Source organism: Oncorhynchus mykiss, chromosome 11, assembly GCF_013265735.2.
Source record: "Oncorhynchus mykiss isolate Arlee chromosome 11, USDA_OmykA_1.1, whole genome shotgun sequence".
NCBI lineage: Eukaryota > Metazoa > Chordata > Actinopteri > Salmoniformes > Salmonidae > Oncorhynchus > Oncorhynchus mykiss.
This window is the reverse complement of record NC_048575.1, coordinates 40,846,718-40,871,801: the sequence shown is the minus strand read 5'-3', so window position 1 is coordinate 40,871,801 and position 25,084 is coordinate 40,846,718. Positions and strand designations below refer to the sequence as shown.

The window sequence follows — 25,084 nt, the reverse complement described above, 5'->3', positions numbered from 1 at the left end:
ATTTAAATTGACTGATTTCCTTACATGAACTGTAACTCAGTAAAATCAGTGAAATTGTTGCAGGTTGCGTTTCTATTTTTGTTTAATGTACTATGACAGAATAAACGACTTGGCTTTTAAGAGGGCAACAGCGGCATGCAGGTGAAGTGTCTGCCAGGAGATTTGATTAAGAGTAGAATGAATTAGCTTCTATATATAACATCCATGCAACATTTTATTCGGCTTCATCTTACTCAACTTTATTTCTACTTTTCTTTGGTGTATTTATTGTGCACAGCATTTCACAGTTCCTTTCATAATCTCTTTCTGTTGCTTTGCTGTGTTATTTTTCACTAAGTCTGTTTGCTGCTATGTGTCTCTGTGTGAACTTTAGCTGACACCACAGACTTGTCACTAACAGAAATTGAATAATGTGTCCCTGAACAAAGGCGAGGTCAAAATCAAAAGTAACAGGGCCTCCCGGGTGGCGCAGTGGTTAAGGGCGCTGTACTGCAGCGCCAGCTGTGCCATCAGAGACTCGCGCCCAGGCTCTGTCGTAACCGGCCGCGACGTGAGGTCCGTGGGGCGACGCACAATTGGCCTAGCATCGTCCAGGTTAGGGAGGGCTTGGCCGGTAGGGATGTCCTTGTCTCATCGCTCACCAGCGACTCCTGTGGCGGGCCGGGCACAGTGCGCGCTAACCAAGGTTGCCAGGTGCACAGTGATTCCTCCGACACATTGGTACGGCTGGCTTCCGGGTTGGATGCTCGCTGTGTTAAGAAGCAGTGCGGCTTGGTTGGGTTGTGTATCGGAGGATGCATGACTTTCAACCTTCGTCTCTCCCGAGCCCGTATGGGAGTTGTAGCGATGAGTTGAGATAGTAGCTACTAAAAAACAATTGGATACCACAAAATTGGGGAGAAAATGGAGTAAAAATAATAAAAAATCTAAAGTCAAAAGTAACAGTCAGTATCTGGTGTGGCCACCAGCTGCATTAAGTACTGCAGTGCATCTCCTCCTCATGGACTGCACCAGATTTGCCAGTTTTTGCTGTGAGATGTTACCCCACTCTTCCTTCAAGGCACCTGCAATTCCAGGACATTTCTGGGGGGAATGGCCCTAGCCCTGGCCCTAGCCCGATCCAACAGGTCCCAGACGTGCTAAATGGGATTGAGATCCGGGCACTTCGCTGGCCATGGCTGACATTCCTGTCTTGCAGGAAATCACGCACAAAACAAGCAGGTGGCATTGTCATGCTGGAGTGTCATGTCAGGATGAGCCTGCAGGAAGGGTACCACATGAGGGAGGAGGATGTCTTCCCTGTAATGCACAGCATTTAGATTGCCTGCAATGACAACAAGCCAATGATGCTGTGACACATCGCTCCAGACCATGACGGACCCTCCACCTCCAAATCGATCCCGCTCCAGAATAGGCCTCGGTGTGACGCTCAGGCCTCGGTGTAACGCTCATTCCTTCGACGATAAACGCAAATCTGACTATCACCCCTGGTGAGACAAAACCGTGACTCGTCAGTGAAGAGCACTTTTTGCCAGTCCTGTCTGGTCCAGCAACGGTGGGTTTGTGCCTATAGGCGACGTTGTTGCCAGTGATCTCTGTGAGGACCTGCCTTACAACAGGCCTACTAGCCCTCAGTCCAGCTTCTCGCAGCCTATTGCGGACAGTCTAAGCACTGATTGCTGCGTTCCTGGTGTAACTCTGGCAGTTTTTGTTGCCATCCTGTACCTGTCCCGCAGGTGTGATGTTCGGATGTACCGATCCTGTGCAGGTGTTGTTACACGTGGTCTGTCACTGCCAGGACGATCAGCTGATGGTCCTGTCTCCCTGTAGCGCTGTCTTAGGTGTCTCACAGTACGAACATTGCAATTTATTGCCCTGGCCACATCTGCAGTCCTCATGCCTCCTTGCAGAATGCCTAAGGCACGTTCACGCAGATGAGTGGGGACCCTGGGCATCTTTCTTTTGGTGTTTTTCAGAGTCAGTAGAAAGGCCTCTTTTAGTGTCCTAAGGTTTCATAACTGTGACCTTAATTGCCTACCGTCTGTAAGCTGTTAGTGTCTTAACAACCGTTCCACTGGTGCATGTTCATTAATTGTTTATGGTTCATTGAACAAGCATGGGAAACAGTGTTTAAACCCTTTACAATGAAGATCTGTGAAGTTATTTGGATTTTTATGAATTATCTTTGAAAGACAGGGTCCTGAAAAAGGGATGTTTCTTTTTTTGCTGAGTTTAGATGAATCTCTATGGCTGACACACACTAGCCTGGTCCCAGATCTGTTTGTGCTATCATGTCAACTCCTTGTCGCTAGTTGACATGACAGCACAAACAGATCTGGGACCAGGCTAGACACACACCTGTCCCAATGAGAGCTAAAGGCCTGGCTGTGACTGTGGCCAGGCTCCGTGATTAGGCTATCATCCAGCTCGTCCTCTATGCGGAAGGGCTGGGGCGACATGGGCTCGTCCTGAGGAAATGAGTACTGCTGCAGGAAGGGATGGGACAGGGCCGCTTCTGCCGTCAGCCGGTCCATGGGGTTAAAGGTCAAGATACGCTCCAGAAAATCAATGGCTAGTGGAGAAAGAGACGTGAACGGAGAATAGAAAATGGTTTCAAATGATGTGCATACGTGGCTGCAAGTAATGCCATATCGAATCAGGAATAAATATTTTTTCTCTGGGAATAGTAGGCAACAAGTTAATTAGACACGTGTGTTCATGATTTTTAGCATAAAACAGTTATTGTTTAAGAGAGAACAAAGGCTCCATCTAATTCTCCACCCTCCATCCCGCTCACCATCCGCCTCCACCTCCACCTCAGGGATCAGCTCCCTAAATGACCTCTTGACCTTCCAGCCATGGCTGACATAAGTGGGCATGACCTGCAGAAGGTCCAGGCGGTCCTCTTCCCTCAACACAGGCACCGTGTCCAGGATCAGCTGCATCTGTTCCAGTTCATGGGCTCCTGCAGAGCAGCCAGGAGGAACCAGCCAGGAAGACAGAGTACCAGGAGTAAAGAAGCATATCAATCAAATCATGATTCCAAAACTAGAAAAGACAATTTTCATGAAGAAAAAATGAGGTGCCTTGTTTAACTGTCCAAAAGTATTTCTGTGGTAGAAGCTAAGAAATTGTTAAAGGCTAGTGTTGAAATTTTGAGGTTAACTTAGAAGTATTTTTAAAGACTGCTATTAAGATGGTTGGAGCAGGCTACTGGGAAAAGAAAAGCTGCGCCCTCATGACTAATGACAAGGTCATGGACCACATACTGAATAAATTAGGTCTGGATAAAAGTATCTGTATGTGATATTAAACAATGACACCAAAATCCTAAAGAAACTGTCTTAAAAATGCTTATATAATGTGAGCACAAAAAGCATTTCTTTCTGTTTTGTTTCTGTTCAAGTCTCCAAATGATCTGTTTTTTGTTTTTTTTACTTCAGCCAGTGTAATCGTAACAACAGTGGGAGTTATAATGACACTGTCACTGCGAGACAACATAAAAGCTCAGCTCTGTCCCAACTGGCACCCTATTTCCTATAGTGCACTACTTTTAACCAAAGCCCTATGGGCCCTGGTAAAATAATGTGTGCACTACATAGGAAGTAGGGTGCCATTTGGAAGACACCCCATATCATTTTGCTTCTAATAATTACACTTATTGACACTGTTAAGCAGGTCAGATAGAGAACAGACAGGCAAATGGACATTTCTGTATTATGCATCCCGGTAAACAAAGTATACTCTCTTCACTACATCAAAAAGATCCTGGACAGACAAATAGACTGTACTGCCCAAAAGCATAAAAACAAAATGGGCACAACCCAGTTTATCTGAATCATTAAATCCATATCTCTCATATCATATTCATACCCACACCTCTCCACCTCAATAGACCTCTTACCTGCAAAGAGCATGCGTCCTGTTAGCATCTCTGCGAGGATGCAGCCAGCTGACCACATATCAATGGCCTTGGTGTAGTTGTTGGGAGAGAGCAACAGGCGTGGAGACCGATACCATTTAGTCACCAAGCCCTCTGACAGGTAGCCCTGGCCAATACACACAGACAACAGCACACACAGGGTAAGCATAACAAGTAAATTAATATGTAGAAGGTTCTCTAACTTTGTACATTTTTAATGGCTCTTTCGCTAAGATATTTTGAGGGCATTTTTACAGCTGCCCCCAAATTCTTTACGCTCACACTTTACAGGTAGGCTTATAGAAGACAGTATTCTTCTTCATGTCAGTTACAATGTTGAGAAATATATCTAAGTATGGTGGAACAGAATGTCAGAGAAAAAGCGTTTGTGAAAATGTATTCCTGCACCTTCCTCCTTTGGAAGTGGTCCTCTTTCACTATTCTGCCTAATGACACACCGGCTTCATCTCGTTAGAATAGCACGACTTGACCACTTCATCTCCTCTTTTTTTTTATTTAGAACATCCTTTACACCCACACAAAGCCTATGCTTTACTATCATTGTGGGGACTTAAAATTGATTTCCATTCAAAACCCTATCTTCGCTAACCCCTAACCATAAAATAGCCTTCGTCTTCATGGCGACCAGGGAAATGTCCCCATGAGGGAGAATTTTCCTTGTTTTACCATCCTTGTGGGGACTTTTCCGGTACCCACCCACCCACACCTGATAGATGTAGAGAGATGAGATTATGAAACACACAGCCACTGGACTGAGACCAACATCCACTGCGACCAACTTCTGCAGGATCTTGAATTGAATTCAATTATTGCATTACACAACCCCCAGTGCAAGGCAAGCATCCCCTGTCCTCTCTGTCCCTCCCCTCCACTCTCTGCCAATGGATAACGGAGCACTGTTCAATGATTGATGAGAAGCAGCTGAGACAGCCTTAGGACCACACAACCTACCCCTCTCTCTTCAACTGTCCTTCGTTTCATTCCCTCTCCCACTCTCCAGGTGATTAATAATTGAATAGGGTTAGCTCAGCAGCCGGAGAGATTCAGTTAGGCCTCCTCCTGTCACCTTTGCTGCAGCCCCTCTTCTGTGACTAAGCAACCTGTCAAATCTCTGCTTATTGTCCAAAAGCACGGTTGAGTCAGTCACTGATGGTTCCAAGAGTCAGATTTACAATTATAGGTGCATTGTTGCGTTACTATGGGCCCTGGTCAAAAGTAGTCCACCTAATAGGGAATACGATGCCATTTTGGACACATCCTGTGTCTATCAGTAACGAAATGTTGTTTGGCGTTGTTAGCACTTCAAATCAAAGCATCCGTCATTATGTAACTGAGTCAGGTTTGTAGGCCTCCTTGCTCACACACGCTTTTTCAGTTTTGCCCACAAATTTTCTATAGGATTGAGGTCAGGGCTTTGTGATGGCCACTCAAATACCTTGCCTTTGTTGTCCTTAACTTCTTTGGGACTGGGGGGCAGTATTGAGTAGCTTGGATAAAAAGGTGCCCAAACTGCCTATATGCATATAATTAGTAGATTTGGATGGAAAACACTCTGAAGTATCTAAAACTGTTTGAATGATGTCTGAGGTTCTTAGTTTTTCAAGTCAATGCCTATTGAATATACAGTGTCTATGGGGTCATATTGCACTTCCTAAGGCTTCCACTAGATGTCAACAGTCTTTAGAACCTTGTTTCAGGCTTCTACTGTGAAGGGGGAGAGAATGAGAGCTGTTTGAGTCAGGTGTCTGGCAGAGTGCCATGAGCTATGATAGCTGTGATAGGTAGCTGGGTTCCTTTTAATTTCTAAAGACAGGAATTGTCCGGTTGAAACATCATTGAAGATTTATGATAAAAAACATCCTAAAGATTGATTCTATACATCGTTTGACATGTTTCTACAAACTGTAATATAACTTTTTGGACTCGTCTGAACTTTCACCTGGACTTGCCCGCGCCTCGTGAGTTTGGATTTGTGAACTAAACGCGCAAACAAAAAGGAGGTATTTGGACAAAAATGGACTTTATCGAACTAAACAAACATTTATCTGACACAGCGGTTGCATTAAGGAGAAGTTTATCTATATTTCCATGCATAACCCTTGTATCTTTTATCAATGTTTATTATGAGTATTTCTGTAATTTGATGTGGCTCTCTGCACTTTCACCGGATGTTTGTTTGAGACAATGCATTTCTGAACATAACACACCAATTTCAAATGAGGTTTTGGACATAAAGATTAACATAAAGACAAAGTTTGTGGACATAAAGATTAACTTTATCGAACAAAACACATTTATTGTGTAACGAAGTCCTGATCATCAAAGGTTAGTGATGAATTTAAAATCGCTATTTCTGACTTTTGTGAGCCCTCTCCTTGGCTGGAAAATGGCTGTGTAGTTCTGTGACTAGGTGCGGACCTAACATAATCGTTTGGTGTGCCTTTCGCCGTAAAGCCTATTTGAAAACGGACACTGTGGCTGGATTTACACAAAGTTTATCTTTAAAATGGTGTAAAATACCTGTATGTTTGAGGAATTGGAATTATGGGATTTATGTTGTTTTGAATTTGGCGCCCTGCAATTTCACTGGCTAAGCCATTTTGCCACAACTTTGGAAGTATGCTTGGGGTCATTGTCCATTTGGAAGACCCATTTGCGCCCAAGCTTTAACTTCCTGACTGACGTCTTGAGATGTTGCTTATGGTATAGGGGACGCTTGCGTTCCACTTGGCCAAAAGCCAGGGAAAATGCAGTGCGGCAAATTCAAATAAAATGATATAAAAATCTAACTTTCATTAAATCACACATGTAAGATACTAAATGAAAGCTACACTCGTTGTGAATCCAGCCAACATGTCAGATTTTAAAAAGGCTTTTCGGCGAAAGCATAATAAGCTATTATCTGATGAGAGCACAACAGTAAAGAGTAGCATATTTCAAGAGAGTAGCATATTTCAATCCTGCAGGCGCTACACAAAACGCAGAAATAAAATATAAAACATGCCTTACCTTTGACAAGCTTCTTTTGTCGGCACTCCAATATGTCCCATAAACATCACAAATGGTCCTTTTGTTCTAATTAATTCCGTCCATATATATCCAAAATGTCCATTTATTTGGCGCGTTTGATCCAGGAAAAAACAGCTTCCAAATTGTGCAACGTCACTACATAATATCTCAAAAGTTGCCTGTAAACTTTGCCAAAACATTTCAAACTAATTTTGTAATACAACTTTAGGTATTTTTAAACGTTAATACAGGTCTATCTGTTTTCAATAGAGGACGAGAGGAAACTAACGCTACTTTTCAAGTCTTGCGCAACTCTCAACAGTGTTACCCATTTCCTAGATGGCCGTACTTCTTCATTGCACAAAGTTATAACCTCAACCAAATTCCAAAGACTGGTGACATCCAGTGGAAGCGGTAGGAACTGAAAAGAAGTGCCGAAGAAATATTGTTTCCCAATGAGAATTCACTGAACAGACAGAGACCTAAAAAAAAAATCTGAACGGTTAGTCCTCAGGGTTTTGCCTGCTACATAAGATCTGTTATACTCACAGACATGATTCAAACAGTTTTAGAAACGTCAGTGTTTTCTATCCAAATCTACTAATAATATGCCTATCTTATATTCTTGGCATGAGTAGCAGGAAGTTGAAATTGGGCACGCTATTTATCCAAAAGTGAAAATGCTGCCCCCTATAACTTAAGAAGTGAATATATCCAGATAATTTTCCTCCCTCATGATGCCATCTATTTTGTGAAGTGCACCAGTCCCTCCTGCAGCAAAGGACCCCCACAACATGATGCTGCCACCCCCGTGCTTCACGGTTGGGATGGTGCTCTTCGGCTTGCGAGCCTCCCCCTTTTTTCCTCCAAACATAACGATGGTCATTGTGGCCAAACAGTTCTATTTTTGTTTCATCAGACCAGAGGACATTTCTCAAAAAAGTACAATCTTTGTCCCCATGAGCAGTTGCAAACCATAGTCTGGCTTTTTTATGGCAGTTTTGGAACAGTGGCTTCTTCCTTGCTGAGCGGCCTTTTCAGGTTATGTCGATATAGCACTCGTTTTACTGTGGATATAGATACTTTTGTACCTATTTCCTCCAGCATCTTCACAAGGTCCTTTGCTGTAGTTCTGGAATTGATTCGCACCAAAGTTTTTTATATTTTTTATTTCACCTTTATTTAACCAGGTAGGCTAGTTGAGAACAAGTTCTCATTTGCAACTGCGACCTGGCCAAGATAAAGCATAGCAGTGTGAACAGACAACAGAGTTACACATGGAGTAAACAATTAACAAGTCAATAACACAGTAGAAAAAAAGAGAGTCTATATACATTGTGTGCAAAAGGCATGAGGAGGTAGGCGAATAATTACAATTTTGCAGATTAACACTGGAGTGATAAATGATCAGATGGTCATGTACAGGTAGAGATACTGGTGTGCAAAAGAGCAGAAAAGTAAATAAATATAAACAGTATGGGGATGAGGTAGGTAAAATTGGGTGGGCTATTTACCGATAGACTATATAGGGCTGCAGCGATCGGTTAGCTGCTCAGATAGCAGATGTTTGAAGTTGGTGAGGGAGATAAAAGTCTCCAACTTCAACGATTTTTGCAATTCGTTCCAGTCACAGGCAGCAGAGAACTGGAACGAAAGGCAGCCAAATGAGCCAAATGATCCGCGAGATACACCTGCTGGAGCGCGTGCTACAGGTGGGTGTTGCCATCGTAACCAGTGAACTGAGATAAGGCGGAGCTTTACCTAGCATGGACTTGTAGATGACCTGGAGCCAGTGGGTCTGGCGACGAATATGTAGCGAGGGCCAGCCGACTAGAGCATACAGGTCGCAGTGGTGGGTGGTATAAGGTGCTTTAGTAACAAAACGGATGGCACTGTGATAAACTGCATCCAGTTTGCTGAGTAGAGTATTGGAAGCTATTTTGTAGATGACATCGCCGAAGTCGAGGATCGGTAGGATAGTCAGTTTAACTAGGGTAAGTTTGGCGGCGTGAGTGAAGGAGGCTCTGTTGCGGAATAGAAAGCCGATTCTAGATTTGATTTTAGATTGGAGATGTTTGATATGAGTCTGGAAGGAGAGTTTACAGTCTAGCCAGACACCTAGGTACTGTGGAAGGACCACCAGAGGGCAGGCTGGGCTCATGGATAGTAGCCCAACAAGGCATGGGAGACAAGGTAACCAGAGGCAATTAAGCACAGCTGACGGTACTAATGACATACTCTCCTTCCCCTATAAGAGAGAGAATGGAACCAGCAGAGAAAGGGGAAACTATCTCTGGAAGATGGCCACCGAGAGAGAGGAGCTATCCAGGAAGAACCACTAAGACGGTGACAATCCCGTGACTTTTTGTTGTAGTTTAAAGATGTTATGTTCTTGTTTCATCTGGAGAAGAAGATGTATGTTTTTCCTTTGAAGATTTTCATTGATTATGTTGGAGTGTTTGTGTTGACCCAATGCCCTCAATAGAGAACTGTGTTCAATCAAGAAAACTTACTCCTGACTCGTTTATTCCACCTTCCCGCTTTAGAGTGACGCCCAATTACTTGGTCCGCTCACATTGGTGGAGAATGCGGGCATTAGGTGGACGAGTGACACAAGGATAAGTGAGTAAATCAAGATTCTTCCAGTAGACCCGGAGGAACCATTCAAGAACGATGGATAACGCCCTACTACAACAATTGATCACGGCACAGCAGACAACCATAGAACTCCTGCAACAACAGCTGAGCCGACGAGAAGAACCTAGAGTTAAGCCAAGAGCGGCTGCTCACGCCATCTTACCTCGTCTCTCCAAGGAGGATGATATTGAGGCCTTTCTCATGACCTTCGAAAGGACGGCCACTTTGGAAGAGTGGCCGCCCACAGAATGGGCGAGTGCATTAGCCCCTCTTTTGACCGGGGTGGCTCAGGAAGCCTATTTTGACCTGGATTCCCGCGAAGCTGCGGACTATGGGCGACTAAAAACCGAGATCCTGTCCCGGTACCAGCTGACTGCCAGAGATAGGGCTGTAAAATTCCATCAATGGACCTATACAGCTGATCAACCCGTCCGTGCCCAGATCCTCGCATTAATACGACTGACGAAACAGTGGCTAGAACCTGGAAAGGGAGTAGGACATGTGATAGAGACTCTCGTAGTGGACAAGATATTGAGAGAATTACCCAGTGACTTAAAAAGGGTTGTGGGGCAAGCCAACCCGTTGTCAGCCGACGACATAGCCCAGGCGGTAGAAACATATCGGTCTACAGGGGAGTTGTTAAAAAGTGACAAGGAGGAACGGAAGGAGTCTTCCAATCCCGTACCACGACTCACCCCGGCGTGCCTGCCACCGAAACGTCCAAACCCCCCCCGGAGGTGGGAGAAGTCAGCCACCACACAGCAGGGTCGGTGTTATAAATGTCAGTCTCCCAACCATTATGCCCCACAATGTCCTAGCAAGGATGAGCCCATGGTCACGGAGTCATCACTGCCTATCCCCACACATCCCGTTTTGAGGGGGCAGGATCAACACTGTTGGTTAGCAGAGATAGCCCCAGCCTCAAAGATTCCGGTGCGAGTCGAAGGACAAGATGTGGTAGCTATTCTCGACTCGGGAAGTATGGTTACTTTAGTAGAGGAGCGGATGGTGACCTCCGCAGCACTGTTACCAGACAAAGTAGCCGTATCCTGTATCCATGGAGACACCCACTATTACCCCACTGTGAATCTGCCTATTCTCACTCCAAAAGGAAGGTGTACAGTCAGGGCAGGGAAAGTGCCCCAGCTGAAGGTGCCATTATTGATCGGGAGAGACTGTCCCCTATATAAGGAGCTTCGGCAGATGACGTTATGTACAGGAAGAAGAGGGACAGGAAAAAAGAGAAAATCCAAGCCCGAGGTAGTAGTCCTACAAGGAGACGTAGCCGCGTCCTCGTCCTCTGCAGCAGAGGAAGAAATAGCGACGTTTACGACAGATATTCCAGGAAACCACCGATGAAGACACATGTGAAGGGTTATACACAACGCAGGAAGAAAGGAGCAACCAGGTGCTAAGGGATATATTTGAAGCTCCATCCGAGGAGGGAACCTGGAAGGGATTCTCCTCGGTCACCCCTGATGGGGATGTGGAACATCCTCCACATCCCTCTACCGAGGTCGACCTGCCCCAGGAATTAAAGGGACAGTTCGGCACCTCGCAGCATAGAGACCCAGACCTAAGGGAGGCCATGAGGAAGGTGAAGGTGATCGACGGGAGGAACGTCGACGGATCAGGTGAGCCCCCTCTTCCTTACTATGCAATCAGGCGGGGTCTCTTATACTGGGTCGTACGACGAAGGGGGGAAAACCAGGAATTACTAATGGTGCCTAGGCCATACAGGGATACAGTTCTACAGTTAGCCCATTCCCACGTCCTAGGAGGACACCTGGCACGAGACAAGACTCTTGACAGAATCATGCAGAGATTCTATTGGCCCCGGGTCACCCGGGATGTGGCCAGGTATTGTAGGACGTGTGATCAATGTCAACGTACAGCCCCACGGCCACACCTACGTAACCCTTTGATTCCTCTCCCCATCATAGAGACTCCCTTTGAACGCATAGCTATGGACCTCGTAGGACCCCTCCCAAAATCTGCCAGAGGACACGAGTACATCCTAGTGGTTATAGATTACGCTACCAAGTTCCCGGAGGCCATACCCCTGCGTAACATGTCGTCAAAGGGAATTGCCAAGGAGTTATTCCTGATGTTCTCTCGTGTGGGTCTCCCCATGACTATCTTAACCGATCAAGGAACCCCGTTCATGTCCCGGTTGATGAAGGACTTGTGTCGGTTATATCAGGTTCAACAGATACGTACAAGCATATTCCACCCTCAAACAGACGGGTTGTGTGAACGCTTGAACAAAATGATTAAAAGCATGTTGAGAAGAGTGGTGTCCTGAGACGGGAAAAACTGGGACATGCGACCGTAGAGAAAGAGGCCTTAGCCATCAAGTGGGCCCTCGATTATCTCCGGTACTACTACTACTGGGTCGGAGGTTTGCATTAGTTACTGACCATGCGCCCCTCACGTGGATGGCTGGTAAGAGAAACAATAACAGAATAGCCAGATGGTTTTTGTCTTTACAACCGTTCTCTTTCCATGTCATCCACAGGGCCGGATCGAGGAACGGGAATGCAGACGCGCTGTCCCAACGCGACCAAGACGGTGCGTCTGGCGCCCGACCCTCCGGTTCGGTCCTGGGGGGGAAGGTATGTGGAAGGACCACCAGAGGGCAGGCTGGGCTCATGGATAGTAGCCCAACAAGGCATGGGAGACAAGGTAACCAGAGGCAATTAAGCACAGCTGACGGTACTAATGACATACTCTCCTTCCCCTATAAGAGAGAGAATGGAACCAGCAGAGAAAGGGGAAACTATCTCTGGAAGATGGCCACCGAGAGAGAGGAGCTATCCAGGAAGAACCACTAAGACGGTAACAATCCCGTGACTTTTTGTTGTAGTTTAAAGATACTCCTATTATGTTCTTGTTTCATCTGGAGAAGAAGATGTATGTTTTTCCTTGGAAGATTTTCATTGATTATGTTGGAGTGTTTGTGTTGACCCAATGCCCTCAATAGAGAACTGTGTTCAATCAAGAAAACTTACTCCTGACTCGTTTATTCCACCTTCCCGCTTTAGAGTGACGCCCAATTACTTGGTCCGCTCACAGTACTTATAGATGTCCACATATTCTAGGTCGGAACCATCCGGGGTGGTGATGCTAGTCGGGCGTGCGGGTGCAGGCAGCGAACGGTTGAAAAGCATGCATTTGGTTTTACTAGCGTTTAAGAGCAGTTGGAGGCCACGAAGGAGTGTTGTATGGCATTGAAGCTCGTTTGGTGGTTAGATAGCACAGTGTCCAAGGACGGGCCGGAAGTATACAGAATGGTGTCGTCTGCGTAGAGGTGGATCAGGGAATCGCCCGCAGCAAGAGCAACATCATTGATATATACAGAGAGAAGAGTCGGCCCGAGAATTGAACCCTGTGGCACCCCCATAGAGACTGCCAGAGGACCGGACAGCATGCCCTCCGATTTGACACACTGAACTCTGTCTGCAAAGTAGTTGGTGAACCAGGCAAGGCAGTAATCAGAAAAACAGAGGCTACTGAGTCTGCCGATAAGAATATGGTGATTGACAGAGTCGAAAGCCTTGGCAAGGTCGATGAAGACGGCTGCACAGTACTGTCTTTTATCGATGGCGGTTATGATATCGTTTAGTACCTTGAGCGTGGCTCAAGGTACTCACCCGTGACCGGCTGGGAAACCAGATTGCACAGCGGAGAAGGTACGGTGGGATTCGAGATGGTCAGTGACCTGTTTGTTGACTTGGCTTTCGAAGACCTTAGATAGGCAGGAGAGGATGGATATAGGTCTGTAACAGTTTGGGTCCAGGGTGTCTCCCCCTTTGAAGAGGGGGATGACTGTGGCAGCTTTCCAATCCTTGGGGATCTCAGACGATATGAAAAAGAGGTTGAACAGGCTGGTAATAGGGGTTGCGACAATGGCGGCGGATAGTTTCAGAAATAGAGGGTCCAGATTGTCAAGCCCAGCTGATTTGTACGGGTCCAGGATTTGCAGCTCTTTCAGAACATCTGCTATCTGGATTTGGGTAAAGGAGAACCTGGAGAGGCTTGGGCGAGTAGCTACGGGGGGGGGGGGGGGGCGGATCTGTTGGCCGAGGTTGGAGTAGCCAGGAGGAAGGCATGGCCAGTCGTTGAGAAATGCTTGTTGTTTTCGATAATCATGGATTTATCGGTGGTGACCGTGTTACCTAGCCTCAGTGCAGTGGGCAGCTAGGAGGAGATGCTCTTGTTCTCCATGGACTTCACAGTGTCCCAGAACTTTTTGGAGTTAGAGCTACAGGATGCAAAGTACATTAATCTCTTAGAGACAGAACGCCTCTCCTTCCTGAGCGGTGTGATGGCTGCGTGGTCCCATGGTGTTTAAACTTGCATACTATTGTTTGTACAGATGAACGTGGTACCTTCAGGCACTTGGACATTTCTCCCAATGATGAACCAGACTTGTGGAGGTCCGCAATTTTTTTCTGAGGTCTTGGCTGATTTCTTTTGATTTTCCCATGATGTTAAGCATAGAGGCACTGAAATATATCCACAGGTACACCTCCAATTGACTCAAATGATGTCAATTATCAGAAGCTTCTAAAGCCATGACATCATTTTCTGGAATTTTACAAGCTGTTTAAAGGCACAGTCAACTTTATGTATGTAAACTTCTGACCCACTGGAATTGTGACACTGGTATAAGACATTAGGTCTCCTGTATTTTCCAGTGGTAAATTAGCAGACGCTTCGATATTAGTTCTATCACAAGGTATCATGAGCCGTGACCAATTAATAGGCACAAATACCATAACTACTCTCCGGGGATATGGGTATCACAACCCTGGATAATTGTTAATAGAGGGCGTGTATTAAAGCAGTGAGTGAGGAAATCTAAACACCCTGGACACCGTCGAGAGAGACGCAGACATAACCACCCTTGAAATGGCATCCGTGGTCACTGACACTCCCGTAAAAGGGGGAATAGAAGAGGAAAACTACAGCAAAGCCATGGACGCGCTGAAAGAAGTGCACGAGCATTGTAGTAATTTAGCAAACTGGACAAAATTGGTCAGCATTTCCCTGCTGATGGAAAATTCCAATCTAATAAAGAGTTCAGATATGCTATTGTGTCGTTGGCACAATGACATAAATAAAAAATTCAATAGATCAATACACCAGCGTTGTGATGTAGGCGTTCTATCAACAGAAAAGCAAAACCGATAAAACCAAAATTAGATGTGCTCAGACTGAATTAAAAAGACTGGGTTTGTGAGTACAATAATAGAATGTCTGCTTTCATGGCAGTTATGAAACCCATTTATCAAAACGGCTATTGCGGAGTTAGTGGACCAACATTTTCCCTAGGTTGAAATAGTGCAGGAGGTTTGAATGTGGAATCTAATTCCACTCACTTAGCAGCCGTGCCTGCGTGCGGTTAATACAGCCACAGTGGAAGTCACTAACAGTGGTTTAACTAGAGGTCGACCGATTAATCGGCCTGGCCGATTAATTAGGGCCGATTTCAAGTTTTCATAACAAATCGGTAATCTGCCTTTTTGGATGCCGATTACATTGCAATCCATGAGGAAACTGTGTGGCAATCTGACCACCGGTTACGCAAGTGCAGCGTCAAAAGGACCTTGTGGCTGCAATGAGCCGAGGTAAGTTGCAAGCTGGCATTAAACTTATCTTATAAAAAACAATACATCTTCACAAAATCACTAGTTAACTACACATAACCATGTGATGATTGATGATATTACTAGGTTAACTAGCTAGTCCTGCGTTGCATATAATCAATGCAGTGCCTGTTAATTTATCATCAAATCACAGCCTACTTCAACTTTTCCAAACGGGTGATGATTTAACAAAAGCGCATTCGAAGAAAAAAACACCCAACCATAAAATCAACACACAAGTATAATGTTTTAAACCTGCATATGTATTTAAAAGAAATTCATGTTAGCAGGCAATATTAACTAGGGAAATGGTGTCACTTCTCTTGCGTTCAGTGCAAGAAGAGCCAGAGTATATGCAGCAGTTTGGGCCGCCTGGCTCGTTGCGAACTGTGCTAATTAATTTTACATAATTATGACATAACATTGAAGGTTGTGCAATGTAACAGCAATATTTAGACTTAGGGTTGCCACCCATTCAATAAATTACGGAACGATTCCGTATTTCACGGAAAGAATAAACATTTTGTTTTTTAAATTATAGTTTCCGGATTTGACCATATTAATGACCTAAGGCTGGAATTTCTGTGTGTTTATTATGATTAAGTGTATGATTTGATATTTGATAGAGCAGCCAGACTGAACAGTGGTGGGCAGCAGCAGGCTCGTAAGCATTCATTCCAGCACTTTGCTGCGTTTGCCAGCAGCTCTTAGCAATGACTTCAAGCCTATCAACTCCTAAGATTAGGCTGGCAATACTATATTGAAAGTTCTTACAGGCACTAGTCAAAGGTGTAAGAAATACAAATGGTATAGAGAGAAATAGTCCTATAATAACTACAACATAAAACTTCTTAACTGGGAATATTGAAGACTCATGTTAAAAGGAACCACCAGCTTTCATATGTTCTCATGTTCTGAGCAAGGAACTTAAACGTTAGCTTTTTTACATGGCTGTCATGCCCTGGCCTTAGTATTTTGTGTTTTCTTTATTATTTTGGTCAGGCCAGGGTGTGACATGGGTATTTATGTGGTGTGTTTTGTCTAGGGTTTTTTTGTAGGTTATAGGATTGTGGTTTAGTGAAGTAGTCTAGGTAAGTCTAGAGTGGTTCTCAATCAGAGGCAGGTGTTTATCGTTGTCTCTGATTGGGAACCATATTTAGGCAGCCATATTCTTTGAGTGTTTCGTGGGTGATTGTTCCTGTCTCTGTTCTGTGTTTGTTGCACCAGATAGGGCTGTTTCGGTTTTTCACGTTTGTTGTTTTTGTATATTGTTCGTATTTTCATCTTTATTAAAGATGTCTATAAATAACCACGCTGCATTTTGGTCCTCCTCTCTTTCAACAGAAGAAAACCGTAACAATGGCACACATTGCACTTTTACTTTCTTCTCCAACACTGTGTTTTTGCATTATTTAAACCAAATTGAACATGTTTCATTATTTATTTGAGACTAAATTGATTTTATGTATATTAAGTTAAAATAAAAGTGTTCATTGTTCATTCAGTATTGTTGTAATTTTCATTATAACAAATGTATTTGTGGCCGGAGGCTCATAAATTAAGGAAGTGGGTAACTCTGGGTAACGATACCACTCCTCTGTGTATAGTGATACAGGGGATAGCTTGTAGTAGATGAAAGGAAATCTAACTGTGCACAATTTAGAGACTACTGAAGGTCACGCATACCCAGATCATGGTGGGAGTAGCAGAGATAATGGTATGATTTCAGACTCTATTGTCAACTTTTAGTGAGGGGTTCATGGAAGGTACAACTCTTGAAAGACTAGCTACAGTTCCCTGTATACAGGAAGCCACCTAACCAGAAGGGAGTTTCGCTGTGATAATAGCGTCTCGAGCAGTGTGATTAAGAAACATGTGACTCATGGTTTCGAGTCCAGGCTATGTCGCAGCCGGCCATGACCGGGAGACCCATGGGGCGGCACACAATTGGCCGAGTGTCGTGCGGGTTAGGGGAGAGTTTGGCCAGCAGGGATGTCCTTGTCCCATCACGCACTAGCGATTCCTGTGGCGGGCCGGGTGCAGTGCACGCTAACACGGTCGCCAGGTGCACAGGGTTTCCTCCGACACATTGGTGCGGCTGGCTTCTGGGTTAAGTGGGCATTGTGTCAAGAAGCAGTGCTGCTTGGTTGGGTTGTTTTTCGGAGGACGCACGGCTCTCGACCTTTGCCTCTCCCGAGTCCGTGCGGGAGTTGCAGCAATGAGACAATTGAATACCACAAATTGGGGAGATAAAGGGGTAAAACATGTATTTATTTTTTTATATGCCAACTAATCTCTCCACCATTCCTAACCGCCAGCAGTGGGACCCGAGTGACGGTAACAAGGAAGTGTTAGAAGGTTGCTGCTTATCAACCGTTGGAACCCAAAGTCTACACCGTAACTAGGGTGTAGACCGGCCTTGGGATGAGAGATGTGTAGAGGTATTATTCACAGATACCGACTGTAGCAGAACATTGGATGTCATTGGAGATGGTGGTGGCTAGAAAACCTGGTAGGAGTTGGGAAACAGGTAAGGGCTATCCGAAAGATTTAGTGGATGGGGTTATAATCCTTCCTGTTTGGCCCTGTCCAGGGGTGTCCTCGGATGGGGCCACAGTGTCTCCTGACCCCTCCTGTCTCAGCCTCCAGTATTTATGCTGCAGTAGTTTATGTGTCGGGGGGCTAGGGTCAGTTTGTTACATCTGGAGAACTTCTCCTGTCCTATTCGGTGTCCTGTGTGAATTTAAGTGTTCTCTCTCTCTCTCTCTCTCTCTCTCTCTCTCTCTCTCTCTCTCTCTCTCTCTCTCTCTCTCTCTCTCTCTCTCTCTCTCTCTCTCTCTCTCTCTCTCTCTCTCTCTCTCTCTCTCTCTCTCTCTCTCTCTCTCTCTCTCTCTCTCTCTCTCTCTCTCTCTCTCTCTCTCTCTCTCTCTCTCTCTCTCTCTCTCTCTCTCTCTCTCTCTCTCTCTCTCTCTCTCTCTCTCTCTCTCTCTCTCTCTCTCTCTCTCTCTCTCTCTCTCTCTCTCTCTCTCTCTCTCTCTCTCTCTCTCTCTCTCTCTCTCTCTCTCTCTCTCTCTCTCTCTCTCTCTCTCTCTCTCTCTCTCTCTCTCTCTCTCTCTCTCTCTCTGAGGACCTGAGCCCTAGGACCATGCCTCAGGACTACCTGACATGATGACTCCTTGCTGTCCCCAGTCCACTTGGCCGTGCTGCTGCTCCAGTTTCAACTGTTTTGCCTTATTATTATTGGACCATGCTGGTCATTTATGAACATTTGAACATTTTGGCCATGTTCTGTTATAATCTCCACCCGGCACAGCCAGAAGAGGACTGGCCACCCCACATATCCTGGTTCCTCTCTAGGTTTCTTCCTAGGTTTTGGCCTTTCTAGGGAGTTTTTCCTAGCCACCGTGCTTCTACACCTGCATTGCTTGCTGTTTGGGGTTTTAGGCTGGGTTTCTGTACAGCACTTTGAGATATCAGCTGATGTACGAAGGGCTATTTAAATTAATTTGATTTGATTTGTTCTTATGTCCTGAGCAAGGAACTGAAACGTTAGCTTTCTTACATAGCACATATTGCACTTTTACTTTCTTCTCCAACACTTTGTTTTTGCATTATTTAAACCAAATTTAAGATGTTTCATTATTTACTTGAGGCTAAATTGATTTTATTGATGTACTGTATTATATTAAGTTAAAATAAGTGTTAATTCAGTATTGTTGATTGTCATTATTACAAATAAATAAAAAATATATAAAAATTGGCCGATTAATCGGTATCAGCTATTTTGGTCCTTCAATAATCGGTATCAGTGTTGAAAAATCATAATCAGTCATAATCAGTCATGATAGCCTTGCGGAGGGAATAGCTGCACTGTTTGTATTCGGTCATGTTACCAGACACCTTGCCCTGATTAAAAGCAGTGGTTCGCGCTTTCAGTTTCACGCGAATGCTGCCATCAATCCACGGTTTCTGGTTAGGGAATGTTTTAATCGTTGCTATGGGAACGACATCTTCAACGCACGTTCTAATGAACTCGCACACCGAATCAGCGTATTCGTCAATGTTGTTGTCTGACGCAATACGAAACATGTCCCAGTCCACGTGATGGAAGCAGTCTTGGAGTGTGGAGTCAGCTTGGTCGGACCAGCGTTGGACAGACCTCAGCGTGGGAGCCTCTTGTTTTAGTTTCTGTCTGTAGGCAGGGATCAACAAAATGGAGTCGTGGTCAGCTTTTCCGAAAGGGGGGCGGGCAGGGCCTTATATGCGTCGCGGAAGTTAGAGTAACAATGATCCAAGGTCTTTCCACCCCTGGTTGCGCAATCGATATGCTGATAAAATTTAGGGAGTCTTGTTTTCAGATTAGCTTTGTTAAAATCCCCAGCTACAATGAATGCAGCCTCCGGATAAATGGTTTCCAGTTTGCAAAGAGTCAAATAAAGTTCATTCAGAGCCATCGATGTGTCTGCTTGGGGGGGATATATATGGCTGTGATTATAATCGAAGAGAATTCTCTTGGTAGATAATGCGGTCTACATTTGATTGTGAGGAATTCTAAATCAGGTGAACAGAAGGATTTGAGTTCCTGTATGTTTCTTTCATCACACCATGTCACGTTAGCCATAAGGCATACGCCCCCGCCCCTCTTCTTACCAGAAAGATGTTTGTTTCTGTCTGCGCGATGCGTGGAGAAACCCGTTGGCTGCACCGCCTCGGATAGCGTCTCTCCAGTGAGCCACGTTTCCGTGAAGCAAAGAACGTTACAGTCTCTGATGTCCCTCTGGAATGCTACCCTTGCTCGGATTTCATCAACCTTGTTGTCAAGAGACTGGACATTGGCAAGAAGAATGCTAGGGAGTGGTGCACGGTGTGCCCGTCTCCGGAGTCTGACCAGAAGACCGCCTCGTTTCCCTCTTTTTCGGAGTCGTTTTTTTGGGTCGCTGCATGGGATCCGCTCCGTTGTCCTGTTTGTAAGGCAGAACACAGGATCCGCGTCGCGAAAAACATATTCTTGGTCGTACTGATGGTGAGTTGACGCTGATCTTATATTCAGAAGTTCTTCTCGACTGTATGTAATGAAACCTAAGATGACCTGGGGTACTAATGTAAGAAATAACACGTAAAAAAAACAAAAAACTGCATAGTTTCCTAGGAACGTGAAGCGAGGCGGCCATCTCTGTCGGCGCCGGAAGTACAGTAGACAAATGCCAAGGGGGGTGAATACTTTCGCGAGGCACTGTATAGACAGGCGTGCGCCTTTCCAAATCATGTCCAATCAATTGAATTTGCCACAGGTGGACTCCAGTCAAGTTGTAGAAACATCTTAAGGATGATCAAAGGAAACAGGATGCACCTGAGCTCAATTTCGAGTCTCAAAGCAAAGGGTCTGAATACTTTCCGAATGCACTGTGTGAATAGACGTTTGGACATGAGGGAACGAGTGCAGGCTGAATGGAACAGGGAGAACAAAGTTGTGTCCCAAATGACACCCCATTCCCTATACAGTGCATTACTTTCGACCAGGATCCAAAGGGCACTATGTAGGTATTGGGGTGCCATTTGGAACACAACCTTGCTCTTCCTGTTCCATTCAGCCTCCCCTCGTTCCCTCATGTCCGAACAACGTCTATTCACATAGCTACTCTGAACTCCTCTGACAGGCCTGTGTTGATTCAGAGAAGAGACATACAAGGTTTTTTTCCTGCTTCCTAAAAGGAATCGTCCCAGGTTATTCCTTCTTTTCACTCTAGCATCCATACAACCTGATTTTTATCCTGACAAAGGTGCAAAGGTTTGATGTCCAAGTCAGCTGTTGCAACTAACACATTTCATCCATACTCTGATGATGGGTAAGGGAGGCCAGATGTGTAGTTGACACACAGAATACTCTATAGCTGGCCTGTCTCAGCCCAACTATGCCCAATCCACTGCGTAAGAGCAGCATAGATGCTTTTTTTCTCTCTCGACTTCACGCAGAGCACAGCAGTGCCCATTGGTATTTTGGCTACACTCCTGCTCACAGCCTGAGCCATCTCTTTCCCCTGTCTACACCGTGCTGCCCCGAGATCAGATCTCTGGGTCTGGGCCCGGCCAGGACAAAGCTCCCCTTCCACTGGGCCCTCGCTGGGCTACTAGTGTTACAGTGTTCCACCACAATAATAAAGCAGTACAATAAATCAGTCCATTGTCACATGAATCTCCCAGAATGCTTATCCCCCCCAAAAAACAGACAGGGAAATCATTCCATTTGATTACTGGGTAACTTAGATCGGGTTAGGTTATGAAAGCGCGTCTCTAGCACTAGCTATAGACGGACGATAATGCAGTCATTTCCATTTATGCAAAGCAGAGAATCAAAGTCTACACAAGGCAACAGAGTTGATACATGTGACTTGGTGCAAGGATATATTCATACACGCACCACGACCACACAGAAGCATGCACAAAGAGGCATCTTAATATGGGTAGAATGCTGTATCGTTTGGAAATGCAGTACAATTGTCGTTTTTTTATGTCTCCGCCTTACATGTAGGACAGGAGTTTTTCCCTAGCACTAAGGACTAAGCTTTTTCTGGTCAGGTCACATGGTCAGGAAAAAATCCTGGGCCCTGACCCATGAAGCGTCTTAAGAGTGCTGATCTAGGATACATTTAGCATTTCAGATAATGAATACAACACGGACAGCTGGGACCTGATCCTAGACCAGAACTCCTACTCTGATGCTTCATGAATCCTGATCCCGAGCTAGCTGTTCCCTTCTAACTGCAGCCCACTAACTATAGTCTCACCTTATGGGAGTAGTGTGGGTCAACGATTCTGGCCAGGCCAAAGTCGCCGATCTTGAGCAGTAACTGGTCTGTGTTGAGGAAGATGTTGGCTGGTTTGAGGTCGCGGTGCAGCACGTTGGCTGAGTGGATGAACTTAAGTCCTCGAAGGAGTTGGTAGAAGAGCAGAGTGGTGTGCCCGCTAGGAAGTGGCCCCTGCTCCAGCAGGTGAGCTAGGTCCATCTCCATGCACTCCTGGACGATGTACAGGGCGCTCAGCTGGGCTGGGTCGCGATGAAGCGGGCGGCCATAGGGGCCCAACACCTCGTGCACGCGCACCACGTTCTCGTGCTGCAGGCGCCGCGTGATCTTGACCTCCCGCAGGGCGTGCTTCACGCTGACCACGTCACGCATCACCAGCTTCTTCACAGCCACCCGTTGGCCGCTGCGCTTGTCCACAGCGGACAGAACCAGACCAGTGGTCCCGCTGCCCAGGGGCTGGGGGTCTGTGAAGATATCCCCCAGGTCAAAGCCGTGGAGGAACAGTGGGGAGTCCTGTTTGGCCATGGCTCCTGTGACCTCCACCAGTTACTGCATGACGAGGTAAAAAAATCTGAAAGGATGGTACATGATGAGACAAGGCAAATAAAAGGAACTAGAGTCATACATTAACATCCCATCTGTAAAACTGTCATTATTTCAAATAGAAATGTGTTTTATAATAGCAGAGATCAACATGCATGGATTTGATTGCTTTTCCTGGAATAGGCTCCATAGAATTTCAAGTGTATCACTCTTCAACAAAGTGAATATAACAACGTGTACAGTAGTCAAGCTTGTTCCATCTACCTCAGGTATCAGAGATAGTAGAGCAAGTGATGAGACAACTCTACACCCCGGTGCAGGGCAAGTGTTGCCATAGCAACGCCCCAACTGTGCCTGCTACAGATAGAAGCATGGGATGGCAGAGGCAGACACTCGGCACTGGTTTCTAATCCTAGCTGAGCAATCCCAGCTCAACTCCCCCTGGGGAAATGAGCCGAGAGTTACATTCACAGAGATTCTAGTGGATCTCGCTCCTTCCATAGCAGTCTATCAGTCGGTTAGTGACCCGCCCATTCAGTCCTCCCCTGGCCGATATTCCCAAACTTCCCACTCAATCCCGGTTTTGTGGCATTGAGTTAATGAGTGTCCATGGAATCCCTCAGCCTTTGGCTAGAGCTGTAGCCTGGCCCTGCCTCCCCCTGGAGTCTGGATACTGCCGTTTGCCACCATTGCCACCTGCTGCTTCTGCGACAGAGGGGGAGATAAAGCAAGTTATGCATGAAATACAAATATGATATCCTACCTGCTGCATTTTAATGTGGACTGCATGGTGATAACACACAATTCACTTTTTTTGCCTCTCATTCACACAGAACTCCTACTTGGTGTCATGTTATCCCTACCTAATATAATAGATGCAAGGAACAGATAGCATAGCTTATGTATAGGCCTACCTGATGCTTACATGGGATGTCAGAGCCCCTCTATTGCATACCATAGTCTAGTGGAAGAACAATCTAGACATCACCACATTCTAATGACTATTTTTAACATTAAAATGACTTAATGGTTAGATATATAATTATAACAAGGTGTACTAGGCAATTACTGGGGTACAAATATCACAGCACAATAACAGACACACACACAAAAGTATGTGGACACCCCTTCAAATTAGTGGATTCAGCTATTTCCGCCACACCTGTTGCTGACAGGTGTATAAAGCATACAGCCATGCAATCTCCACAGACAAACATTGGCTGTAGAATGGCTTTACTGAAGAGCTCAGTGACTTTCAACGTGGCACCGTCATAGGATGCCACCTTACCAACTAGTCAGTTTGTCAAATGTCTGCCCTGCTAGAGCTGCCCCGGTCAACTGTAAGTGCTGTTATTGTGAAGTGGAAACATCTAGGAGCAAGAACGGCTCAGCCGCAAAGTGGTAGGCCACACAAGCTCACAGAACGGGACCGTCAAGTGCTGAAGCACGTAAAAAAATGGTCTGTGCCCGGTTGCAACACTCACTACCGAGTTCCAAACTTCCCTCTGGAAGCAACATCGGCACAAGAACTGTTCATCGGGAGCTTCATGAAATATGTTTCCATGGCCGAGCAGCCGCACACAAGCCTAAGATCACCATGCGCAGTGCCAAGCATCGGCTGGAGTGGTAGAAAACTCGCAGCCATTGGTCTCTGGAGCAGTGGAAACGCATTCTCTGGAGTGATGAATCATGCTTCACCATCTGGCAGTCAGATGGACAAATCTGGTTTGGCGGATGCCAGAAGAACGGTACCTGCCCCAATGCATAGCGCCAACTATAAAGTTTGATGGGCGAGGAATAATGGTCTGGGGCTGTTTTTCATGGTTCGGGCTAAGCCCCTTAGTTCATTCTAGACGATTCTGTGCTACGAACTTTATGGCAACAGTTTGGGGAAGCCCCTTTACTGTTTCAGTATGACAACGCCCCTGTGCACAATGCCAGGTCCATACAGAAATGACCTCAACTCCATCGAACACCTTTTGGGATGAATTGGAACCGACTGTGAGCCAGGCCTAATTGCCCAACATCAGTGCCCGACCTCACTAATGCTCTTGTGGCTGAACGGAAGCAAGTACCCGCAGCAATGATCCAACATTTAGTGGAAAGCCTTCCCAGAAGAGTGGAAGCTGTTGGCAGCAAATGGGAGACCAACTGCCTATCAAGGCCCATTTTGGAATGAGATGTTCGACGAGCAGGTGTCCACATACTTTTGGTCATGTAGTGTATTTTCGGTGGTTATAGGCTAGGCTACTGTAGCACAATGCATCATTGTGTGTGGTGGTGGCGGCTACATTGTAAACGCCCTTATCGCAACAAGAAACGTTCAAAACCTCGAAAGGTGAAAAGAAAAGATTCAGTAAAAGTGTCATTCCCAAATGTCTTGGGACGTGAAAACCTCTGATGAACATGGCCAGTCTTTTGCTCAGCGAGCGTAGCGTTATCTTTATCTATCGGCCCATCCATTGAAAACTAGAAAGGCACAAGCAAGATATCACAAC

At 45.6% G+C, this 25,084-nt stretch overlaps 1 protein-coding gene across 2 annotated transcripts in view; it reads right to left on the bottom strand.

Annotated features, from left to right (window-relative positions):
- LOC110535697 (mitogen-activated protein kinase 4) overlaps positions 1-25,084 on the bottom strand; it is a 30,438-nt gene that overhangs the window by 4,418 nt on the left and 936 nt on the right. For both annotated transcript variants that reach the window (XM_021620878.2, XM_021620877.2), the window contains exons 2-6: positions 22,851-23,291; positions 22,026-22,614; positions 3,905-4,049; positions 2,798-2,965; positions 2,359-2,572 (exon numbers count right to left, since the gene is read on the bottom strand). In XM_021620878.2, the coding sequence (XP_021476553.2) occupies positions 2,359-2,572; positions 2,798-2,965; positions 3,905-4,049; positions 22,026-22,568 (1,070 nt within the window). In that variant the 5' untranslated portion in view covers positions 22,569-22,614; positions 22,851-23,291. The remainder of the gene's footprint in view (positions 1-2,358; positions 2,573-2,797; positions 2,966-3,904; positions 4,050-22,025; positions 22,615-22,850; positions 23,292-25,084) is intronic.